Genomic DNA, 24,607 nt, shown 5'->3' on the forward strand with positions numbered 1-24,607 from the left:
CGTATTAGGGCAGTTGGGAGGGACAATGAGAGTGGGATTAGTCTCAAAAGATTTACCCTGGTGGCTAACCGAAGATTTCATACTACTTAATGTGGCCTCCAGGATAGTGAGTCTAATCTCGACCTTTTTAATGCTCTCACTAATCCGGCAATAACAGTGACCTAAGCAAAAATTCCAAATTTCCTAGCGGGACAACAGAGAGAGGAACATTGGTAACGTTATTTACCGTGGCATCAGCCAAGTCGGTTGTAATAATAGCCTTTTCGGGCGGTGTTATATGTACATCTTCCAATAGCCTCTCAGTAGTTGAGGGGGGGTTTTGGAGTTCTCCCAAAGTCGGAGTGAGGAATTTTTGTTTTAGTTTTTCCCTGGCCACCCCTCGACTTTCTCCTGCGTTTATTAGGTGGGGGGCCATATACCCCTTGCACAAGAGTTGGCTTAGGTTTGACTTTCCTGACTTTAATGGCGGGTGGGGGCTGGGTAATTAAATCAACAGTCACACAACTTGGGCTAATAGGGGGGTGGCGTTGGTGGTCGGTTCAATGGGATTATTAGTGCAATCCCTCAGCAAAAGGGGGACGTCGTCCAATGAGGATGGCTCCCCGCTAAGTGATATACAGTTATCTCCAAGGGGCCTATTTTTCAGGTTTTCAATAGAACGTCTACGCTCCGCCCTGAGCTTGGTCAAAATGCTTTCCTTGTCCCCATCTCCCACAGCCCGAGGGAAATAATTATCTAAAGTCCCATGTTTGACTCCCCCCAGCTTCATAGGGGTGCCCTCCGTGGCCGGGGAAGGCATAACAAGAAACTATGGGTGCAAGGCTTAGAGGAAAAAGTGGCAAAAAACAAATATAGTCCAGTGTGCAGACAATAAGCTAAAGAGAGTAGGCCCAGCCTGGCCTTGTCCGGCCTATGAGGGCCTTGGAGGGCCCGCCCTTTGCCCGGGCTTAGCCCCAGGCGCTCCCGCGCGCTACCGCGCCGCGGTGGAAGTGACTTGTTTATAAAGGGCCAGTTGAACAAGGTGGAGTCCAGTTGGGCGGGGCAGTTAGGGAGAGCACGCCGGGTGGAACAGGCGCTGATTTACCGGGACTCCTGGGAAAGCGAGTCCCGGTTCAGATGCTCGCAGCCCCTCTGTCCTTGCCCCCGCCCACAGCAGCTCCCAGTTGGCAAGCGGTGAATAACGATGCGGGACCCGCGAAGCGAGTACCGCGAAGTGTGGGGTCTGGTCACACAGAAGCAATCCTTGCAGGCAGCAGGTCAGTTCAAAAAAGCGTCCCACGTAGTGTCACAGGCCCAGGTGTTTTAACAGGGAGGAGTCCAGTTGGGCGGGGCAGTTAGGGAGAGCACGCCGGGTGGAACAGGCGCTGATTTACCGGGACTCCTGGGAAAGCGAGTCCCGGTTCAGATGCTCGCAGCCCCTCTGTCCTTGCCCCCGCCCACAGCAGCTCCCAGTTGGCAAGCGGTGAATAACGATGCGGGACCCGCGAAGCGGGTACCGCGAGGTGTGGGGTCTGGTCACACAGAAGCAATCCTTGCAGGCAGCAGGTCAGTTCAAAAAAGCGTCCCACGTAGTGTCACAGGCCCAGGTGTTTTAACAGGGAGGAGTCCAGTTGGGCGGGGCAGTTAGGGAGAGCACGCCGGGTGGAACAGGCGCTGATTTACTGGGACTCCTGGGAAAGCGAGTCCCGGTTCAGATGCTCGCAGCCCCTCTGTCCTTGCCCCCGCCCACAGCAGCTCCCAGTTGGCAAGCGGTGAATAACGATGCGGGACCCGCGATGCGGGACCCGCGATGCGGGACCCGCGAAGCGGGTACCGCGAGGTGTGGGATCTGGTCACACAGAAGCAATCCTTGCAGGCAGCAGGTCAGTTCAAAAAAGCGTCTACTATCCAAGCGGTACGACATTGTTTGGATAGTAGACCCATTGAGACCTATGCACACTCAAATATGTTGATGACAATGATACAAGTAGTACTTGAGAACAACATATTTTTGCACAATGGGGAATGGTATCGCCAAATAAAGGGTGTGGCCATGGGGGCGAAATTTTCGCCCTCATTGGCCAACCTATATATGGGCTACTTTGAACTAATACATATATGGAGGAAATGCCCGGTGAACCTGACAGACAACATCCTATATCTGGGTAGATATATAGACGATTTACTATTGTTTTGGGCAGGCAGTAGGGATGAGTTAGATATGTTTTTTGAACATCTCAATGACAACCCCTTTAACTTAAAATTCACGAAAGAACAAAGTATGTCGAAAATTAATTTCTTGGACATTTCTATTGTGGTCAAGAAGAACAAACTACACACTGTTCCCTATAGAAAGGAAACCGCATGCAATTGGGTGCTGCACGCACAGAGTGCCCACCCTGTCTCACAAATTAAAGCAATCCCCTTTGGGGAAATGTTACGAATTAAAAGAAATTGTAGTGATACAGACAGAGCGGATGTAGAATTAAAATTGGTAGAAAAAAGATTCCTATCTAGGGGTTATGACAAAGAAATGATAACCAGTGCAAGAAACAGAATAGACAAAATAAATAGAGACTCACTGCTCAAATATAAACAACACAAATCTGACAAAAAGAAGAAGAATATAAGATTTATAACACCATACAGTACAGTGAGTACAGGTTTATATAAAATACTAAACAAACACTGGCATTTACTATTGGAGGATACTAGTCTACATGCCAAAGTGGGTCTGAAGCCGACAATTACTTTCAGTAGGGGCAAAACTTTGAGACAGAAATTATGCCAAAGTTATATTCCCCCACTGAGAGCACGTACCGGGATGCCCACAGCGCCCAAAGGGTTTTTCAAATGTGGCACTTGTTGTATATGTTGCTTTGCACTGAACAAAATAACTAACTTTCAGTATAATAGTCAGAAGCAATACACAATACATCATTTTATTAACTGCAATACGACACATACAGTGTATTGTTTAAAATGTGTATGTAATTGGATATACATTGGAAGTTCAATCAGACCTTTGATAGAAAGGATTCAGGAGCATATTCGTGCCATACACAACAACAATATGCAATATCCGTTTGCAGTGCATTTCAACACAACACACCAACAGAATGAATTACACAGGATTAGATTCCATGGAGTTGATGTGGCAGTGGCAGGAAACAGGGGAGGTAACCGTGAGCGTAAATTACGTCAGCTGGAAAGCAAGTGGATTATTTCTTTGAGAGCAGTAGAGAAAGGGGCTATCATTGACAAAGAGATGCATGAATTTTTGTAATTAATTATGAATTTGCTGTAAATCTGTAAGGATGATCATGTAGTATCTGGGAGAAATTAAAGAATCTGTGTTTTTGGGCTAACATCTGATTGATGGACATGTTGATATGAAATGTGCCCTGTAAGAACATGTATAATAGGCGTGTGGTAACTATTTCTATATTTTTGAACACATGATTTTAGATTACGAAATGAATTTATATAATGAAGGCACAAGTAGAAATATGCAAGAAATTGAATAGCGATATATAAATGGAAATATTAAAATAGTAATATTTGTTCTCTTAAGAAAGAGAGCGACAACTAAGTGCGATCACCTAACACTATACTCCAAAAAAACGTTATAAATCGGCTTACATTGCAGTATTGAGCTGTTATGGGGTACGTAGAGATATATGGTAGGTATGATATTTAGTAAATATTAGACAATTTAGACACTTTAAAATGGCCGCAACGATATCGGGGATTACTAAACTAGACCCACAAACTGGTCCGTCGTTGCCCTTTACATGAACAAAGGGAAGGTGAGACTGAGAGGGCCCCGGAAGGGAAACGCGGAAGGAAGCTACCTTTTCCGACAACTTTACACGCGCAATGGCGATGAGTTTGAAATCAAAACGCCGTAGTTTTAAGAAAATAGGAACAAAGTTGAGCTAAATGAGCGCAATCTTATAGGCGGGATCCTTTTGCATCGAATTACTTGCAATAATAATGGTTGCGGGCTGAAACACGCTTATAAAGGTGCTTATCATACCGCTCTGCTTAGATATAACATTAACGTCATATTGATAAAGACTCATTAAAATATGAACTGTTAGTGCTATGAGGAGGAAAAGTTAGAGCTGAGATAAATATAGCACAGTTGTACTTAGTTCTAGTCGCACTTGGGGATGTTTTTTTATATGTGATCTTAATTATTTTAATTAAAGACATTAACCACATAAGATTAACCAAATATTTTTAAGTAAGGCGTAGTTATGTGGGAGGACGCACGACCGCGTTAAATAAAGCCATAGTATTTAAAATCATCTCACATATACATTTGTGATTTGAAATGATAGAGAAATAGAGTGATTTGTATGGCCAATGAAATTGATGGCAATACTCTGTTGATACTTTAGATGGAACTTATCAAGGCTCCAAGCATTACGTTTGAACTCTGAATTATCACATGGGGACGGATCTTAAAACAAGGATTTATACTCACAGCATCTTTACGTGTGAAAGCGAAAGGCTCGGAGGTAAGCCTATTAATTAATGGATGCTTATATTATATCAATTGAAGTGACTGTACAGCTTTATACTTGTCACAATGGTAAAATTACGCCCATATACTTCCACAGGAACAATGCCCAAAGGCTTTTTAGTAACAATCAATTCTTAGAACACACGCTGCTCAACTGAATAAGTGTTTGGTAAGTGTAAATATAGAGTTCACATTAGGAACACTTTTTAAAGAATATGCGGTGATTGGCATAATATTGGACACATCATATCAACAGTCCACGTGGTTCTAATAAATACACAGAGGGTGCCTGAGAATATTTAGATTAAGGCATGGACACTATGGTGAAGGTGATCGCACTGAGTGGGTATGCCCTCAGTACATGGACAAATAGTAAAATGAATAGTAAATATGAATGAAAATTGGATTAGTACGAGGTGCACACCGGAACCCTGCATGTGGTAGTGGCACGATATACACGTGTGAATTAGACCTATGGTAATAGGTATTGATGAATAGAAGGTGGTCCATAGTATATAAATCTGATATGGTATTATGTCTTGTATGTAAATTACAGCTTTGAAAAAGCACGCAGAGGGCGAAACACGCGTCGGCTGTGACAAGAGAAGAATAAATAAAAGAACACTGAATATTAATGAACATTGTGTGTTTCAATTGTGGATTAAACGAACACCTGACATATTGGATTGACGTGGCTGGATGCCTATTGGATAATAGTGACTAAAAAAGGATGTGCACTGGTATTCTTTGTACTGTGTGACTACTTGGCTAACGTGTGGAACCCTGGAGTAAAAGTAGGTCTTCTGCATTCACCTAGGAAAAAAAAACAGGCAGCCATGACCTGCCTTTTGTGTCTGTGCACTTAGATGGGGAGGAGAGCACCAGTGACAATTGTGTGGAGCAGCGTGGAGTTATAGGCCAGTGCGGCCTTCAAGAATGACACAGAGACGTGATGCTGTATGGTTGGGACTCAGTGCAGGCGGTCTCTCTGACATCACGCCTGGCTGCTCCCATATTTATTAACAATGGCCCACCTGGTTACGGGATCATATCACAACATTTCACACTGAGGGGTGACAAGTCAACAGCAATATGGCTTAGTAATTAAATGCAAGTCAAAGAGTCCATGGCTCCAGTTGCGTCACTGGAGCAACATTACATTCCTCCACAATTTTGGAAAAAACAACAAGTTCCAAACAGTAAACAAATATTGTGACATCATGGGGGAACATAACTAACTTTCAATGAACATAACTAAAACAGAAACAGTGCATCATGCATGAAGATAATAGGACAAACAGTGCAGACATTATCATACCTGGTAGCCAGACTTTTTTCTACTTGATACCGGAATGCCTGCCATAACAAAAGGTGATCCTTCAGCTTAGTTAATGGCATTGTGTTGCTTAGGAGTCAATACCTGGTGAGGGTGTTGTGACTGTCAGGCTGGTCTGGCAACACAAAGTCTGTGTCCCCACTACAGCCCACCGAGGAGGGAGCATTATTTGAACTACTGCCCGCAGATCTAGGCGAAACAGAGACGTGGCTTCCAGGTTCTGAAAACGTGTCCTGGTCATCCAGCGATGATCAGATTAGTTTAAGTCCAGAGGAACACTGCTGCTGGGTTAGAACCTGTTGAACATTGATATGTTCCTTGTAATTTCCTCTGTTCCCCGATGGGTGGTCATTTTGGTGCCATGCAGGGGGCTGATGATCCAGGGGCTGCGTTCGAATGGTAATCAGAATTTACTCCCAGGGGACCAATCCTTGATTAGCATGAGATCTCCAGCTTTAAGAGTGGACACGTTGGTGTGCCAACGCCAGCTGGCTCGAGTATTAGATTTCATTTTGTTTGTAGACCCGCTGGTCGTCAATGGGGTCAGGGCTCTACAGAGGAACATGATGGATCAAGTTCATGACCACTGAGAAGTGTCTAGTTTCTCACACTGTAGTAGAGTGTGGAGTTTGACGGTAGTCACGTAGGAAGGACTAGATGATCAACTCAGGGGTTTGCTGTTTCGCGGTGGCAATTCAAATGACTGTTTAAAGTTCTCTTAAATCATTCTACCTCCTCGTTGGCTTGGGGTCAGCGAGGAGCGATTTTCTTGTAAGAGATGCCAAGTGATTTTAGCTAGGTGGCCACTTCTTTGCCTTGAAAAAGCAGACCATTATCTGTCCTCAGTTCTATTATCAAGCCTGGGGTAGCCATTATGTTCTCAATCTTTGCCACCACTTCATTTGCACTCAGAGAGGTGATGATCTCAACTTTGGGGTATTTTGAGGAATCATCTATCATGACCTTTCTGTGTCATCCATCAAGTAGACTCCCAAAATCAAGGCTGGTGTACATGCAATACGGTTGCGGCCCTTTCTCCTTCACTGCAGGTGCTGAAGGGTTGGCTTCACCTGAAGCTTGGCACCAGGGGTACGACTGTACCAAAATTTTGATCTGCCCGTTCATCAAGAGGAACCACCCTTTGGTTCATAGCCAATTCTTAGTCTTAATCATACCTTGGTGCCCAGCATGGGCAAGGCGAACCACTTGATCAGTGAGACTGGTGGGGATGATTAAATTATGTCCCCTCAGGATGAAGTCTTCTGGGTCAGTGCTCAGATCTTGAAAAACATGATACAGGCTCTCTATGATGCTTCAAGCTTCTGGGGTGCGTTGAGCCTACTGATTCTTAAACATGTTTCACTGATTGCTCTTCATGGCTTCCAAAGCTTTCTGAAGACACTCCTCTTGGCTGGTGGTTTGGTTAATCATCTCTATGGAAAGTAGGAAGGAACTAGACCGATCGGCCACGTATCTCACATATTCTTCCGTTTCGTCTGCCTCTGCCTCTTCCTCCGGCGTAGCAGCACGAGGGTGTCTGGATAGGCATAAATAATCAACAGAGACCACCTGAAACAAGTATTCAGTATATATTCCGATGGTGTTGGAATACACTCAGTGTGTTAAAATACCCCTCACACACCAAAAGGGCCCTTGGTGTCATGCTTCATCATCGGGGTCTTCCCGCCCCCGCTGCGGGACGGGGCAGTGCTGCGACAAGCGGCTACGCCGGAGCACCTTTTAGTGAGTACTATGTGAGTGATGATGGAGTGAGTGTACGTGGGGTCAGGAGTGATGGTAGTGAAGTTAAAAGATACCTGGCCTGGTGTTTAGAAAAAATTATTTAATAGGCACTGGCTGGTATCGTTAAAAGGGGTGAGGCGGAGGGCAAGAGCGGGTTACTAGTCTTGCTCTCCTGTGTGGGTCAACATGTTTCGGGGCGACATGCCCCTTCGTCAGGACCGGGTATAAAGATCCCCCTGTCACTCACTAATGTGCTCCCACAGATAGAGAGTAGTGGTGTTGGATCAATGTGTATGAATTAACTTAATAGATACACGTGTAAAAAGCTCGCTCAGTACTACTGATGATGTAAGCTTTTAGAATGAGGGAATAATGCCCCATGAGCCAAGCTGGGCGAAGGGTACAGAGGGTCCAATCAACCCCCACACCTCAGTGCTTCCTCCTTCGTCAGTGGCTTCCGTGGTAATTAATTAAATAATTTTTTCTAAACACCAGGCCAGGTATCTTTTAACTTCACTACCATCACTCCTGACCCCACGTACACTCACTCCATCATCACTCACATAGTACTCACTAAAAGGTGCTCCGGCGTAGCCGCTTGTCGCAGCACTGCCCCGTCCCGCAGCGGGGGCGGGAAGACCCCGATGATGAAGCATGACACCAAGGGCCCTTTTGGTGTGTGAGGGGTATTTTAACACACTGAGTGTATTCCAACACCATCGGAATATATACTGAATACTTGTTTCAGGTGGTCTCTGTTGATTATTTATGCTTTCACAAGAGGAGGATTAGCCCACCGCGGTGCCGTGTCGCACCACCTCTTCACTCCCTTTTTTGATATTCCTTTGTCTGGATAGGCAGTCAGCGATGTTTTGGGCCCCAGGCGGGTATTCCACTTTGCAGTTGTACTCCTGAAGTTTAATTTCATTCATTTTTACAATCCACGAGGGAGGTTTAGATTCTCTTCCCTGAAAAGTGGAATTAGGGACTTGTGGTCAGTTTTGATGGTGAATGGATTGCCATAGACATACAAATGGAAGTGGCAACACCCCCAGTGAACTGCTATTGCCTCCTTCTCGATTTGAGAGTACCTCTGTTCTGTCATTGTGAGTGATCAGCTTGCAAAAGATACAGGGGTTTGCTCTTCCCCTGCATGTCATTGCATCAACTCGCCCCTAGGCCCTTTGGGCCGCAATCGACTGCTATGGTGGTTTCCTTCCGGGGATCAAATAAGACCAACCCATGTTCGCTGACCGAGCATCTTTGGTTGGTTGAAATACCACTTACTCTGGGCCCCAGGACCAAGGAACTGATGACTTGGTGAGATCCCTGAGTGGCTGGGGCAGAGTCGTGAGGCCTTTAATGAATCGGCCGCAGTGCTGCAGACCCACATGGGTTGAAAAAGTCATGACATAGTAGGACTCTTCTGCTAGGACATGCTGCTGGTAGCCTGAATGCAAATACAGCTGACTCCACTTAATTTGCTGATTAGATATTTATTGTGGGGGGCTAGGTATCGCTCCTTCTTGATGGCGACATTGGCAGGTTCATATTGATGCATATGCTCACCTCATCAGGTTGCTGGGGCTTCCTGGTTACCCCGATTGGGAAAAGCCACAGGGTAGGCTTCGTTACTTTCTCAATTATACCAGTGGTCTCCAGCTTTTCTAGCTCCTTCTCCACTTGCATCCTCAAAAGAAAAGCGATTCATCAGTGCCTAAGAGCCATGGGCTGCACAGGCTGGATAATGTAGAGTGCTATCTCCTTGCCTTTCCGGCATCCGATGTTCTCTAATACTCTGGGGAATTCCTCTAAGAGGTGGGATATCGCTTCCTGATAGACTCAAAAAGCAAAAGACCCAGTGCCAAAAGCTTCCACAGCCCGGCAGCCTAGAAGCATGCCGCGTCCTTCTTCGGCGACATAAATCTGGGAAAACAAGCATATGCAATTGCAAAAGTACACAGTGCACAGGGGTCCGGGTCATGCAGGCCCCACGAGGGATACTGGCCTCAAACTTGGCGAGAGGACAGTTCAACCTCAAGAAAAGTAGGAACCCACCTCTTGTGTTGCTGGAGCCTTCAGAGTCTGCAGGAGCTCAGAAAAGATCCCCCAGTAATTGCAAAGCTGAGGGCAAGCCCATAGCATGTGAAAAAAGCCTGCTTCCTCAGACCTGCACCGTGGGCAGTAGTGTTGGCCGTGGGGGAACATGTGATGTAGTCACTTCGGAGTTAAATAGGATCTGTGTAGTACCATGCATTGTAAACCTATATATATCATAACTGGTGCATGCACCAGCTTACACAGGCTGCAATGACAGGCAGGTAGTTCTATATTGCCTGGTCTCTCCTGGGTGGCATAATATAAGCTTCAGCCCAGGGGAGGCCTCTGGGGTACCTATGCCCTGGGTGCATGGGTACCATATACTAGGGGCTTATAAGGGTACCCCAGTAGCCAATCTGGAGTGTACCTAAGTACATGTCAATACATTTTAAGGAGAAAGCAGATATACTGGGGTCCTGATTAGCAGGATCCCAGTCAGACTAGTCAAAAACAGTGTAACATCAAGCAAAGAGTGGGGGGTAACCAGGAGAAGCAGAACCTACTTTCCTACAGTTACCTTATTACATTTATCAAGTGATATTTTTTTTGGGGTGGAAATTGGAACACCATGTTTAGTGTCTGAGGAATTATAACTTAAAACCATCTTTAATGGTAAAGTTGGATTTTAGGCCACCATTTTGAAAATGCCACTTTTCAAATGCTTCCAATTACTTGTGCTAGCTGTGTGATGCCTGCACCCTGATCCTGGTGCACATAACTAGGCCTTTGTGTATTTCCCCCAGACAATATCACAGTTGGGGACTAGATTTCAGCAGGATGGGCCATCTCTGGCAGGCTGGGGGGCGGAGCTCTCACCCACCACACTTGCACTTCGAAGGCACTGGCTCAGCTCACAAACAAATGACTAACCACTAGCCTATTGTGCCCCCTGAAAGACTGGGGTCAGGGCAGGTAGGCATGAAATTCCAGACAGTTCTGTAGAGGGAAACTCCAGAAGCTTCTCCCACTTCAAAGTGGGCACATATATAAAAAGAGGACCCTCAGACCCACTCTTCAGTACATTCCTGGACCTGTGAATACTACAGAAGAAGGTTTGTGCCCTGCTCCTCGAGGCCTGCTCTGATAAGAAGGAGAACTGGACCTGCACCCTTCTTCCCAGGCTGAAATGACTCCAACGGTCAGCTGACTGATCCCCAAGAGGTGCCTCCCCAGGTCCTGGACCCTTGGCTCGCATCAGAGTGCACTCCTATGACTCAAAAAGGAGAGATCCTGAGGTTTTGGGCTCTTCGCGACCGTAATTGGGCCCGTTTGTGCCAAGATGTTAGTGCCCGCACCAACCCCCAATGCAGAGCTCCGTGAACCTGGCTATTCCTGATACAGCGACTGCCAGCGACGATTGGAAATGTGAGATCTGCACTTCGCGCTACAGCATCAACAGTCTGAGTTGACCACTAACACAAATCTCCAGCAATGACCATCAGAGACGCTCGACAGGATCTTTACACTACAGTGGTGACCATCCATAATGCCTGGCCTGTTCTTTGTGCTAGAGCAACGAACATCCACGTTGATCTCCAAGCTCATGACGGCCTCCCCCACTGCAAACAGAACTCTCAGCACTGGGCTTGAAAGATAACTTTTTCAGCTGGACTAACCTGGTCCCTGTATCTGGCCACGGCTCTATCGCAGTCACTCTGAACATTGTGACTTTCATCCAGTCTCCAATGACCATTGGCACTTTGTGTTTTAGGTCCTATACTTACATGAACCCTTTGAAATTGCATATCCCTGGACTACTGATTGGATTTGTATCATTTTAGTGTCAAATATTTTTTTCAATGTTACTTTCTTTTTCGGAATTTAGTGAGGGATTTTTCTTCTGTTGTGTTTTCACTTTATTACTGTTTGAGTGTTGTATAAATGCTTTACAGTTATTTTTTACAGAGTTTTATATAGCGCAAACTTGACCCAAAGGTATCGGGTATCAGAGCGCTTTACACGAGCACTAGTTGCGTTACATGAGGACGCATTCATTTTTGTTAGGCACAGGGAGATCAAATGATTTGCCCAGTATCACAGGATGTTGCGTGTCCTTGCAGAGACTCGAACCAGGTTCCCCAGATTTGAGGTCGACCGCCGTAGCCGCTAGGTCAACTTCTCTCCCCAATTGTCTCTAAGTAAAGTCTGACTGCTTTTGTACCACGGTACCAGAGGATTAATTACAGGTTAATTTAGTGACTTTTTGTAATTTACCCTGACACGGAATGTGGCTGTGCCTTGAGTAGAGTTTTACACACCTCAACCAACAACTCAATTTCACACAACACTGCACATAATTACACTATAGTGGGGGGTTGGACTTTGTGTTCACAAACACTCTGAAAGCACACTACATTCCACTGTGTACAGGGGATCTTTGTACTTGGTTTCAAGGTCACACTAACAAACTGCTTTTGCAATATTGGTTTGAAAGCTAGCAGCTAACACCATGCTGTATAGTTCAATGCAGCAATGCAGCAAGGTAGGATGCCATGGGCAAGGAGGAACCGTGGAGAATCCTGGCCCTTGATTGGGTAGTAAAATATACATAATTGGTAGCAATGGGCTCCAAAAACCCCAAGGCCCTGGGACCACTGGACGAACCTCTCCAAATATAGATTTTCTCCTGGCTTTTTAACATTTAAAAAGTTGCACCCTTGTAACATGCAACTGTTTTTGTTGCTTTTGAACAAAGTACAATTTCAGCTTAACAAAATACATTTGCATTTCAGTTCTTAGCAACATGATGCACCAGACTGCCATATTAATAGGAGTGCTGCTGCAAATACACAGGGATGGACGTGCATGGACACTTTTGCATGTGGAAGTTTCTAACAGCCTGATTCATTAAGCTAAATGCGCTCGCAAAAGGGCCAGATTCTCAGAATCTGGCCCTTTGCGAGTGCAATTTTTGCATTTGGGATTCATCATCCCAAATGCAAAAATCGCTAATAAAGAATTAGCAAATATGCGAGGATTAGCATTTAAGGAATCTCTATTACAGATTCCTTAAATGCTATTCATGACACATTTAAAAATTGCGAATTTGCAATTTAGGACCGCTATTTCCCGTCAGGTCAAACCTCGTGGTAAATAGCTAAAACTTAGAAAAATGCATTTAAATGCATTTTTCTAAGTTGCATGTTACACACACACATGTCCTTTGGACATGTGTGTGCGCAACACCAATGTAGATTACATTTCAGGGGTGCTACAGGGTGTCCTTTGGACACCCCTGGCACCCTTGAAATGGCATCCTTATTTGCAAATAGCAAATTGCTAATTGCTAATCGCAAATAAGGAATAACTCCCCATTCATTCCTATGGGCCTTTAGGCCCATAGGAATGAATGGGGAGTTATTCCTTATTTGCGATTAGCAATTTGCTACTCACAAATAAGGAATGTGTAGGAATCCCAATTTATTTAGCAATTCCTACATGAATCCCGTTTTGCAAGTCCTTAATAGCGATTCCTTATGAATCGCTATTAAAGACTCGCAAAACGGGTCTTTGATGAATCAGGCTGTTAATGGCTTACTAACCTGTAAAAGTGAAAATCTGCAAAACCAAATGTGCACTGGCAAATTTATTTAGTCCTACATTATATTAACCCAATTCGGTGTAATATTACGAGGAAGTAAATCTCCCTTTCCAGGGCGTGGATTACCTGTAAAGCTACTGAGTGCATGGGAATTCTCAAATTTATGTCAGCTTATTCCACCCTGGAAAAGGCTGCTGATTTATATGTGTGTGTGGAGGGGAGGGGAGAGTGGAAGTGGGGGTTAAAGAAAGTATTAGGAGCCTTGCATAACGTTTGGCACGACATAGGGGCCTATAAGGTTAGCGGGTGGACTTACGTCAGGGAGCCATCCCTGTGGAGCTGGGACCATCCACCATAGGTGCGCCGGTCCCGCCCGCCGAATTAGGATGCGCTCGCCACTCTGGCGGGCGCATGCTGGCAGTTTAACATTGCAGACGGAGCTGCTGGCTGCAGCACCATATGCAATGTTAAACAACCATGTTTTGCATTGCGATGCACAACATGGCAGGCACCGCTCTGTGCCTGCCACCTTGAGCATGGCAGTGTAGGGGGGTACCATAGGTACCCCCTAAGGGCAGCCCCACACCACCACACTCCCCCGGGGGCCCACAATGGGCCCCGTAGCAGAACTCTGAATGTCTTGCCATGGAACGGCCGGTGTGTGCCTGCATCCTAATCTGGTGGATAGTGCCTGCTAGGCGCTGCTACCATTTTGTGCTCCCTGGACCGTCCACCAGGCAATTGGGATGATTGCTGGCGGCGGACAGTCTTTGCGTCTGCTGCAGACGCATTCATATTCCCACTGTCATCCTAATCTGGCGGTGAGAAATATCCATTCGATAGCGGAAGGACCGCTACCGCAGGGCCATTGGTTGCCACCGCCGGCCCTGCGGTGGCGGTTCTCCCGCCATCATACTCAGCCCCATAAATCAGTGATTCTACCTCACCACCAAGCTCATTGTTCACAGGTCTTATTAAGAATTGGGGAACGTTAGCCGGCTGTGCTATTTGAACCTCTGATCTGCAGTCCATGTACCACAAAGCCGCCATTCCCACTCAGTTCTTCAGGAAGCCCAGCCTGCCTGCTTTGGCATAACTTTCTGACAGGCAGGGTTACTGCCTGAGACTAGACTGGCCATGAAACATCATTAATGGCCCACAGGCCCAAAAAGGAAACTCTCTGTGGGTCTCAGTTACTGATTTTTTTGTTCTGCAGGATAATAAAAAACATACCCTTTGGGGAGTTTGTTTCGGCTGTGTTGGAGGTGCTTCTTTAGTCAAAAATGAGACTAGACTGGCCATGAAACATCATTAATGGCCCACAGGCTCAAAAAGGAAACTCACTGTGGGTCTCAGTTACTCATTTTTTTTGTTCTGCAGGATAAAACATCCTCTTTGGAGAGTTTGTTTTGGCTGTGTTGGAGGTGCTTCTTTAGTCAAAAATGTAAAGTCGGAAATATGGGGCAGAAAAGAATATTGACACTGCTGGAAAGATGACGGTGTGGTGGCCCCCTATCAACCTGGTCCACCCATTTTTGACAGCTGCTGAATTACTTTAGAATACACTCAAGTACCAGTGCAAATATTTACTCATTTAATTATGATATAAAAGTTACTGAAATTATGGAGATGTCTTTGTCACTTCCCAGTGCACTTTATAACAAGTTCACCATTGTGAACAATGGTATAGCACCAAGATGTCTTCGATTGGTAGGCAGTCAATGGTTAGTGTTTTTTTTTATACTTACCCCTGAGGTAGGTATAAAAAAATACACACCCCAGGCAGAAAAAAAATCAGTAAACAAGCGTAATTACACTCAAGCAAGTTATTTTTGCATGCCTACTTTTCTGTACATTTCAGCAAGTGGCAATGACTTTGCATTAGCATAAAGAAGGCATTCACAAAAGGTTTCAAAGAATACGATTGGCAAAGGGAAACTGCGCGTAGCTTAAGATGAGTGGAGGAGGCTTTGGGAACGCCAGAAATTCAAAAATCTTAAACCCACTCTTCGTAAAGCTATATCCAATTATTGTGCAACTGCCCATGGCCCACGCAGGGGGTCACTCAAGAGGGCGGCCTCCTAGTACCATCTGGGCTCTAAGCCACCCTCTTCCTAGTTGTGGGGATTCAGGGAGAAGTCCCCTCAAAATGGCCGGTGGCACACTAGGCACGTCACTTCCTGCGCGCTGAGGATGGGGGGTATATAGGCCTCCCCTGCCATTTTGGCATCTCTCTTGGTCGCACTGGTCACGCCGTCTCCCACCCTACCGCTTACCCGGCGTGGTGAGGCAGGCATGATACATAGAATATTGTAATGTTTTCTTTTTCGTTGCAGGCGGAGTTACAGGGTGTTCTGGAAGCAGATGGGTACAATAAGGTTACCTCTGTGCGGCACAATAGGGGTGCCAGAGTCAAATCCCAGGAGCCTCCTGGGAGGTTTCTGGAAAACCGTGTCAGCGTCCCGTTAGACCTTCGGGCGGTTGTGGGCCTGAACAACCGGGGGCTTGCCTTGTTACGCTCCGCCATGAAAGGGGCGTGAGTAAAAAGGGACAAATGTGTCACGTGATCCGGAAAGAGGATAACACCATAAGGTGTAGCACAGATTGGGTTCTCCCCAGTGCTGCTTGGCTCATCAGGCGGGCAGGCAACATAGTTGGTTCCAGCTACCTGCCCTTGGATCGCCCGTAAAATAACCCACCATATTGCATATTGTTGTATGGAATAAACCTGCAGCAATATTTACCCAAACAAAAGTTTTCTTGTGTATTTACTTATCACCTTGGCTGCTGGAGCTATTCCCCTGCTGTGCTGGGCCATAATGAAAACGGGTGTGGTTATGACGAGCTCAGCTCGTCATGAGCACCTGAGAGGTATATGCCATGACGAGCTGAGCTTGTCATGAGCACCGAAGGGGTTATTAAGCATGCATGCTATGTGTTTGTGTGGGTGAGGAATGTTGCCAATGGTGGCACTATGGACATTTCACAAGGGCCTAAGAGTGTTGATTTGCAAATATCTTTGTACATCAAGCCAACTATCTTTTGTGAATGTACTGTGTTTTAATGGATTATGGAACCCGTTGTGCCTTGGGACAATTCCTGTTGTTCAATCACTTGCTATTGGAAATACAGTATGTACACATTTCTGCACTAATGTATTGACCCCGATATCTGATTGGCTGAGGTTCAGAAATGCTAGGCAAATATTTGCCTAACAACGAAAAAACTCAAACACAACCGAAATACGTGTCCCTACACGTTTAATTGAGTCAATGCATGTGACAAAAAATAATTTTTTTCCTTGGGGTTAATTTATCAGATGGAATTTTTATAAGGCAGAGATTTATTTCTGTAGATTACACAACAGATGCAACATACGTAAACTGTTTAACAGAGAATTGAATATGTGTCTGATGTGCACATCAAAACACAACTTCATAGACATAGCTGACAAGTGCCCTTATGCACATCTTCAGGCAGTCGTTTTTCTTAGGCAAGAGTACTTGCAATCGACATTTTTAAGCATATATTTGGAACGTAGAAATCAGAACTACAAGTCCCACAATGCTACATGCGACTGGCTACAAAGTCAGAAGTAGGTGATGTTGTCACACGTCTCATCGAGCCGCTTAGCAGTTATGGAAAAATCTCACCCTTTTTATGGATTCTGCCATTTTTCTGCCTGGTATAATAACAACGGAGGTCCTTGAAAAAATATTATAAAAGTATCTATACGCCTATTTTTTTATAATAGAACACTAAACATTTGTAAAAAAAATTATATTCTTTATATCTTACAATATGTAATCATTGTGCTTTACCAATGAAGTGTCACTTACTCGTCTTCAGAGATGGGTTTCCCAGAGATGACATTCCTTCCACTGGGGCAGTAATCCCACACGACCTCTTTAATCCCGACGAAATAGACTCTCTCCTTCGCCCATGCTTGGGAGACCCACGGCAGCAGCAGCAGACACGCTGTGAGTAGCTGCTTCATGGTGCAGATGGGTACATCCAGGGTTGAGTACCTTTGTCCCCTGCTTGGTGCTTTTATACTCCCACAGCAGCAGCCAGCCCCTCTCCAGTGACCCCGCCGGCCTCCGTCGCGCATCATCGCGTTGCACAAGCGGGCCCTCTGCTGTCTGAGTAAACAGTGCACACTGTGCAAAGCGCCGATGGCATCCCGGAAGGTCAGGGCACGGTGCCAGGAATCAGCTCGGGCACCTCAATTCAAGGACTCTTGCCTAAGCGTGCCTCTTACTTTCCGGTCACAGAAGAGAAGCCGAGATACCTGTCTGCATGCCAAACCCTTAAGCAGTGAAGAGAGAATACACCACAATTGGCATACACACACCGTTCAGAGAAAATCCTATCCATAAAACTACTACAAACGAGGCCATTGTTTTTTTAATTCACAAAACAGCACCGAACTCGAATTAAGGAAATAGTTTCATGTATCAATAAAACCTAAACTAGTCTTGCCTTCAAGGAGCATTCTCTCAGCTCTTTCATTTATACTGGAGTCATGATGTGCGCAAACTATAAATCAGTATTGAAAATAGCATTGGCAAAGTCAAGAGGTCTGATTAGTGAGCTAATGCATGCCAACAGCATTGATCATGCCTGCATAGGAATGTGTTAGCCAGACGTATTGGCTGTGGTGGTGGTGGGTGTAATAGTGGGGGTGTTATTGGTGGTGGTAATTGTTGCGCTAGTGGGTGGTGACTGTCCTGGTGGCGGTACTCATAATATTGGTAGTACTGGTAGAGGTGTTGGTAATGGTGCTAACACAGGTTATGGTGGTGGTGAAGGTAATGTGGTGTTGATGGTGGATGTGGTCGTAATAGTAGCAATGGTGGTAGTGATAACGGGGATTGCAGTAATGATTTTTGCAATGGTGATAATGGTGGTAGTGGTAATGGTGGTTATGGTAAGTTTGGTGGTAACGGTGGTAGTGGTGATGGTGGTTATGGTAAGGGTGGTGGTAGTGGTGACAGTGGTAGAGGTGGTTATGGTAAGGGTGGTGGTAATGGTGGTAGTGGTGATGGTGGTTATGGTAAGGGTGGTGGTAGTGGTGACAGTGGTAGAGGTGGTTATGGTAAGGGTGGTGGTAATGGTGGTAGTGGTAATGGTGGTTATGGTAAGGGTGGTGGTAGTGGTTATTATGGTAAGGGTGGTGGTAGTGGTGACAGTGGTAGGGGTGGTTATGGTAAGGGTGGTGGTAATGGTGGTAGTAGTAGCAGTGGTGGTGTTAAGAGTGGTGGTGGTAATAGTAGTATTACGAATGATGGTGGTAATGGCCTAACAGGAAGACCTGTGTGAAATCAGACAATCAGTTGAACATCGAATGGCCAGGCTCACACTCTTTGGCACTGACAAAATCTTTTCAAAAGCCTATTAAAGTAAAAACATAGCCAGTGTACATTGCAATGCTACCAGTCCCTAGAAGGCGGAATGATGCACTAGTATCTCCCAAGCCAGGAACCCATGAAACTGATGATAACAATTAGGAGGAGAGCAATAGCTATTTTATCCACTTTGAACAAGAGTGCAAGAGCTGGTCCTATATGAGACATCACTGCCAGGATGGGATGGGCCTTCTTCAAAGAAGCTGGCACATGCGACCCAGATGGCAGTGATCCACAGCCACAAATTAATAAGTTGCCGGCTTTCGTTTGAAGTACGTGCCTCATGTCCCTATTATGCAGATTAACATAATAATAGCTTACTTGTTTTTATTCCAGATATGTCTGTTCATAGACACTACGTTCTGCACAGGCATGTGATTGGTTGTGTTATGCTAGGTTAGTGAAAGTCCTCTCTCAGTGTAACTTTGCTGTTGGTGACGTCAAGTCCCAGGGTCCTGGGTGCTGCAAACTCTACATAGTGCCTTTACCTGCCTTGTTCCGCGGGACACGCCTGGGCAAAGCCCGTGCCAAGGGCGGGCCTGTCTTTGCCTATTATTGGCTGGAAGAGGCTGGGCTGGGTCACTTAGAAACATAAGCGTGTGAGCCGAAAGCAATCATCCACCCACACATGGAGCCACAGGAACAGGATAATGAAGGCAATATAGTACACTTGTTGAATTTCTCAAATTTGGTTTCAGATAATCCCTGTTGGTGGGAAAGCCTTTTAGTCTTTAGAAGGAAACCCCTGCAGGTTCATCCAAAGCATGTGTTCCCATGGTAGAATGCCACAATTGACTTGATCTCCTTGAGTTATTGGAGCCCCCTACAAGTAGTGCTTGTGCAGAGGAAGTTATGGACATTTTAAATTTGCTAAGGGGGAACATTGCACAATTAAGAGTCCTGGTGCAAAACCTATCCTCGAAGGTGGACTCAAAAGAAAGCCAGATTACTTCAAGTAAAATGTGGGGGAAGGGTTGGCTGTCATGTCAATATTGAATTAGTCAAGGGACCTAAATTACCTCCTGCACCATGGGGAGTAAGCCACTGTCAAGAGGAATCCCCGTGGTGAGGAGGGAGATGATGGGCTCTATAAAGTTACTGATGCAACCAAAATTGTGTGCTGCCCCAAAAGTATAAACGTATTCCAGGCACAGTTTCCTTGCCGAGGGAATGGGAATAGCACTCGGAAGTATGTTCAAGGTATTTACCGACGAAGTGCCAAACAACCCATGCAATCTGTTAACACTGTATCACAATATGCACTAGGCAATCCTTGGAGGCAGACATTGAATGTGATAAACGTTCCTAAAATTCCATCTACCTCAAAAGAAGTTAAGAATTAATTGAATAAGAATATGCTTATTTAAATTGAGGGAAGTGGGATAGTGCAGGGGCTAGTGGACCTTGACTTATAAACAAACTCTAGCAATTTTTCTTGTATTCATTTTAAATTAAGACTCTCTCCAGCTATTTACCGACCTCTTGCACCTATGTCAATATGTGTTTATGTACTACAATGCAGGCCAGACCTGTTCCCTTGTATGAAGCTAACACATCAATGCCACTAGGAAGTGCTAAGGACAGTTTTTTTCTATTCCAGCAGCATAAGTTTCCCCAATTGTGGGCATCACATAGGATCAGAACCAAAGAGAGGCCCTACAAAATTTGTGGTCCCCAGTACCAAAACATCTTCTCACATGCCTATCCACTGGACATGTCTCCATGTGAAGCCTTTGACTCAATACCATCACAGATATTAGGACACGTGTTAGGTGACCTCCTGACGTCAGTGGAGCATGTGTTTAGTAATGAGAAAGCTTGGTTTATGAGTTTGTTTCCACCCAGTTCACAACATTACGAGATCTTGTTGAAATTATTTTCCTTAATTGGAATAGGTATTACTCTGCATAGGGGCTAAAAGTTTGAAAAATGAATAATCTCAAAAAAGTGACCTTTGAAAACATCTTCTTGCTATGCCTGCCTTTTGGGATTTATCACCAATATGTTAGAAGACATGTGTGATACCTGGATCCATGATTTATCAGTAGAGAATAAGAAAATGTATCAGGAGTGTAAAAAAATTCATCAATTCTACGCTGAAGATGGCTAGGGTGTTAATTGATTATACTATACACATATGAAACTTTAAAAAAAAATAGGTTATATAGTCTCCGGCCAGGGGATTTGTGGGGGACTACGCTCCTATGCCTGCATTGTGCCCGATTCTCACCTCAGTATGGAAATGCGACTTAAAGAAGAGATTAACGGGTGTAAAATTACTAATACTTTCATGTTACTTATATTTGGTACACTCTGCCTCTCATTTAGAATTTATTGTGAAATTCCGATATGTGTGCTACCTCCTGTTAATGCACATATTGGAATTACAAGTTTTGCGAAGGAAATCGCATCCCTGGATGTTTGAGCATGTCAAACCTGGCAGCATCGGGGGAATAATACCTGTAAATACTTGGGCATGCAGATTGTGGTACGGTAAGCGGTATATACAACCTTTACAATGAAACTTTTACAACGAACTACCATTACAACGCAACTTTTACAACGCAAACCATTACAACGCATAGCGCTGGGGGGTGCTCTAGGATAGGGAATAGGTTTAATTTACTATCCAACACCTTCCCTACTATCCACGGGGACTGGAGTTGGAATAGTAAATTAAACTATTCACTATCCAGCGCCCAAAAGCATTATGCGTTGTAATGGTATGCGTTGTAAAACTTGCGATGTAAAGGTAGGCATTGTAAAAGTATGCGTTGTAACGTCATACATCCACGGTAAGCATCAAGCGTGCCATGTTATTTCACATTATTGGGCAAAATCCTCATTATTGGGTGGTATGCACCCAATAAATCGGACTTATCCGAGTCTTGTGTGTGATAGATACTGAACAAGTTACCGGGTAATTCTTAATGAGAAACTTAATAACCTAGAGGATTTAGGGGAAGAATTTAATTTTATCGCAGCACCTACGGCGGTGAATATGGGATTCCCTTGATGTGTTGGAATGGAGGAGAGAGACACAATATATGCATCTGATAAAGTATTACATAATCAACAACAACAGGTTAAAAATATGAAGGATATGGACTCTTAAGGATAATGAGAAAGATGAGGTATAATGAAGAATAACTGAACGTGTTAGCATAGTGATGCATTGAAACTTTTAGTTATTTCATCTACTTTATTAAAAGTAATTTCGTAATTTGTAAATTCTGGTAACAAGTAAAGGCGTGTGGGTTCTTTTTCATGCATTTCTCAGCACTTTAAGAAAAATAAATTAAAAACACCCTTAAATAGTGGGACTTTGAGAACTTTCCACAACAGGCACCCTGGAGGTTGGTGCGAACCATTTGGGCGCGGCCTGGGAGCTGATGCCATTGAGCTTGTACTGGAAATCTCATTGAACCTCCATCTCATTTGGTTCTGACTACAATATTTGGATTCAAGTGCAGAGTACAATATCAGAGGAATAGTCTGCACAAGGTCTGGGGTAGCTAGAGATAGCTTGAAAAACCTTGAAGCTGTGGAAACTGTTGACATTCTGTATGAGTCTTCGGGTTATTGCTCCACTCCTGAGGGATGTACAGTCCAAATGCATATGAAGCACCAGGTCTCTTAGGCCTGTATCAATCAAGGGTTGAGGTTGTAATTTGATTCTCTTTGCTTAGTGACCAGAAAATGTGTTCATGAGTTGAAGGGACTCTCCTGTCTCCAACAGTGTCTTACTTGCCTGAGTAAACAATTACAAGTTGAAAAAACTCAACATAGGGCGTACTTTCTCCTGGGACTTTTAACTGGATTGGCATGCACTCAATCAGATCAAGTCCTTGATTCTGTTTCAATAGTTTGGACCTCTGTCCAGGGAAAGATGGCCTTCTTTCCAATGATTGCAGCTGTGGTGGTCTGTTAGATAAGGGCATGACTCTGCTCATCTTGCAATGGCCAACTAGGCTTCCATATACCTTTCCTCTCGGCCTCTTTTTCCTAGACCATAGGTGAATATCCACTATGAGGCAGTATTAATAATCGAGGTGGTTCCTAACAGGTCATTTATGTTTTGGTAACCTCTTCTGCTATTGATGCTGTAAAAGCCAGGAGAGAGTTTTTTTTTCTTTAATGTCAAGATTATCAACTCCCATGCTTTCCTAACTCCTAAATTCAGTGACATCACCAGTTGGGCTAGAGAAAAAAAGAGTTTTTAGGAAAGTGGCTATTGCCATCCGGGGTTTTCAAAAGCCTGCTATACTGCTAAACTACTCTAGACACCAACACAATGTTGTAAGATGGTACACATCACCACCCTGGGCAATATGATTCATTCTGAGTGATTGATTTCCTTCAAATTTGCTTTTTTAATCACTTTAAAGTGTATCTTCACTCATACTTTTGGAGATGTCTGAGCATATTTTCCTTTGGTTCATGCCCGCCTGCCCCATTGCACAGGCTTATCAAATAAGCCCATTCTGAGGGCCCTGTCATATGTCATGTGGCATTAGAGGGAAACAGCATTTACATTGCATGTGATACATCGCAGGCAATTACAACGCAGTTGTTACAACGACCGCATTGTTACAACGCAAACCATTACATCGCAAGTCGTTTCAATGACTTGCTGTAGGGGGCGCGCTAAACTAAGGAATAGTATAATTTACTATTCCAACACCTTTCCTACTGTTGCACCCACTGAAGTTGGAATTGTGAATTACACTATTCCTAAGTCCAGCGTGCCCCCTACAGCAAGTCGTTGAAACAACTTGCAAAGTAATGGTTTGCGTGGTAACAACGCAGTCGTTGTAACAACTGCGTTGTAATCGCATGAGATGTATCACATGCAAAGTAACAGGGTAAATTCGGCATTAGTACCCCACCTAGTACTACTGATACGGTGGTGGCAGTAATTTCAGCTTGTGGTTACAATATTACCAGGGAATTACATTATTCTCCTATAGACCGTATACACCCATACCATGCTAAACTAGTGGCGCAGTATCAATTTCTCCATGACAACCCAACATTTTCAGCTTTTTTCTCTAGGTTAAATGTAACCAGGTGTGACCTTCAGGATTTGCACCTGGGATCCAATTCAGTATTACTGCAAGCAGCAATGTTGCATGGCTCATAATATCAATTTGGGAGGTAGCTGACCGCATGTGATAATACTGCTTAATTAATAACACTGATTTGGGCGAAAAACTCTATTTTGCAACAAATTCCTATTATGTGGATGCTCCTAATGAAGTCATAAGTGGGTTTTGATTTCAACTTGGTACCGGACGCTAGTGCATGCTCCTGGCGCTACACACTTCGTAGCTATGCCAAGCTGAGCATTTGGAAGATATTCAAATGAGTTTAATTTCATCTAATAATGTTTTTATATTTGTTTTGAAAATTCATTTGGAAATACAAGAGTAAAGAAAAACTGTTAATGCAAATAGGGTCTCTGGCCTTGGATTTTTTAGCTTCACATTTCATGATTGGATGCCCCGGGCCACTTGAATTATGCGTCAGAAGAGAGCCAAATTATGCGGCACGGTTGACCAAATTATGCAGCAAGAAAATGCAAACTATGTGGCATAATGCAGCTCATTTTCTGATAGTATTACTTCACTATTTTCTCATTTTTACGCTTGTTGACACTGTTTGGGGATAGGTTGTACCTCATTTGTACTAGTTTACACTCAAACATAGCCAGAAGCAACAGAAAGGTGACCAGTCAACCATTACAATGGGCCTCCCAATGCAAAGCAACAAATGACGCTGCGTTTTTAGTTTCTTTTTAGACCATTCAAGCTAGAAACACAATAATCTTCATGGTAAAATCTGTCGATTTTGCAGCAGATGATTAATTATGTAGCAAATATGAGAGATTGACAACTAGGTGAAAAAACACAGAGGCCTCACAATTGCATAATTCCAGCGCCCCTGGCTATGCCTTCGTCCTATGCCAT

General features: G+C 44.4%; 1 protein-coding gene across 1 annotated transcript in view; it reads right to left on the minus strand.

Annotated features, from left to right (window-relative positions):
- Window positions 1-17,262, minus strand: part of CP (ceruloplasmin) — a 428,303-nt gene extending 411,041 nt beyond the window's left edge. Inside the window, exon 1 of the mRNA XM_078668012.1 lies at window positions 17,070-17,262. Within this exon, the coding sequence (XP_078524138.1) occupies window positions 17,070-17,227 (158 nt within the window). The 5' untranslated portion in view covers window positions 17,228-17,262. The remainder of the gene's footprint in view (window positions 1-17,069) is intronic.
- Between the last annotated feature and the right edge of the window lie 7,345 nt (window positions 17,263-24,607).

This window comes from Lissotriton helveticus, chromosome 11, assembly GCF_964261635.1.
Source record: "Lissotriton helveticus chromosome 11, aLisHel1.1, whole genome shotgun sequence".
Classification (NCBI taxonomy): Eukaryota; Metazoa; Chordata; class Amphibia; order Caudata; family Salamandridae; genus Lissotriton; species Lissotriton helveticus.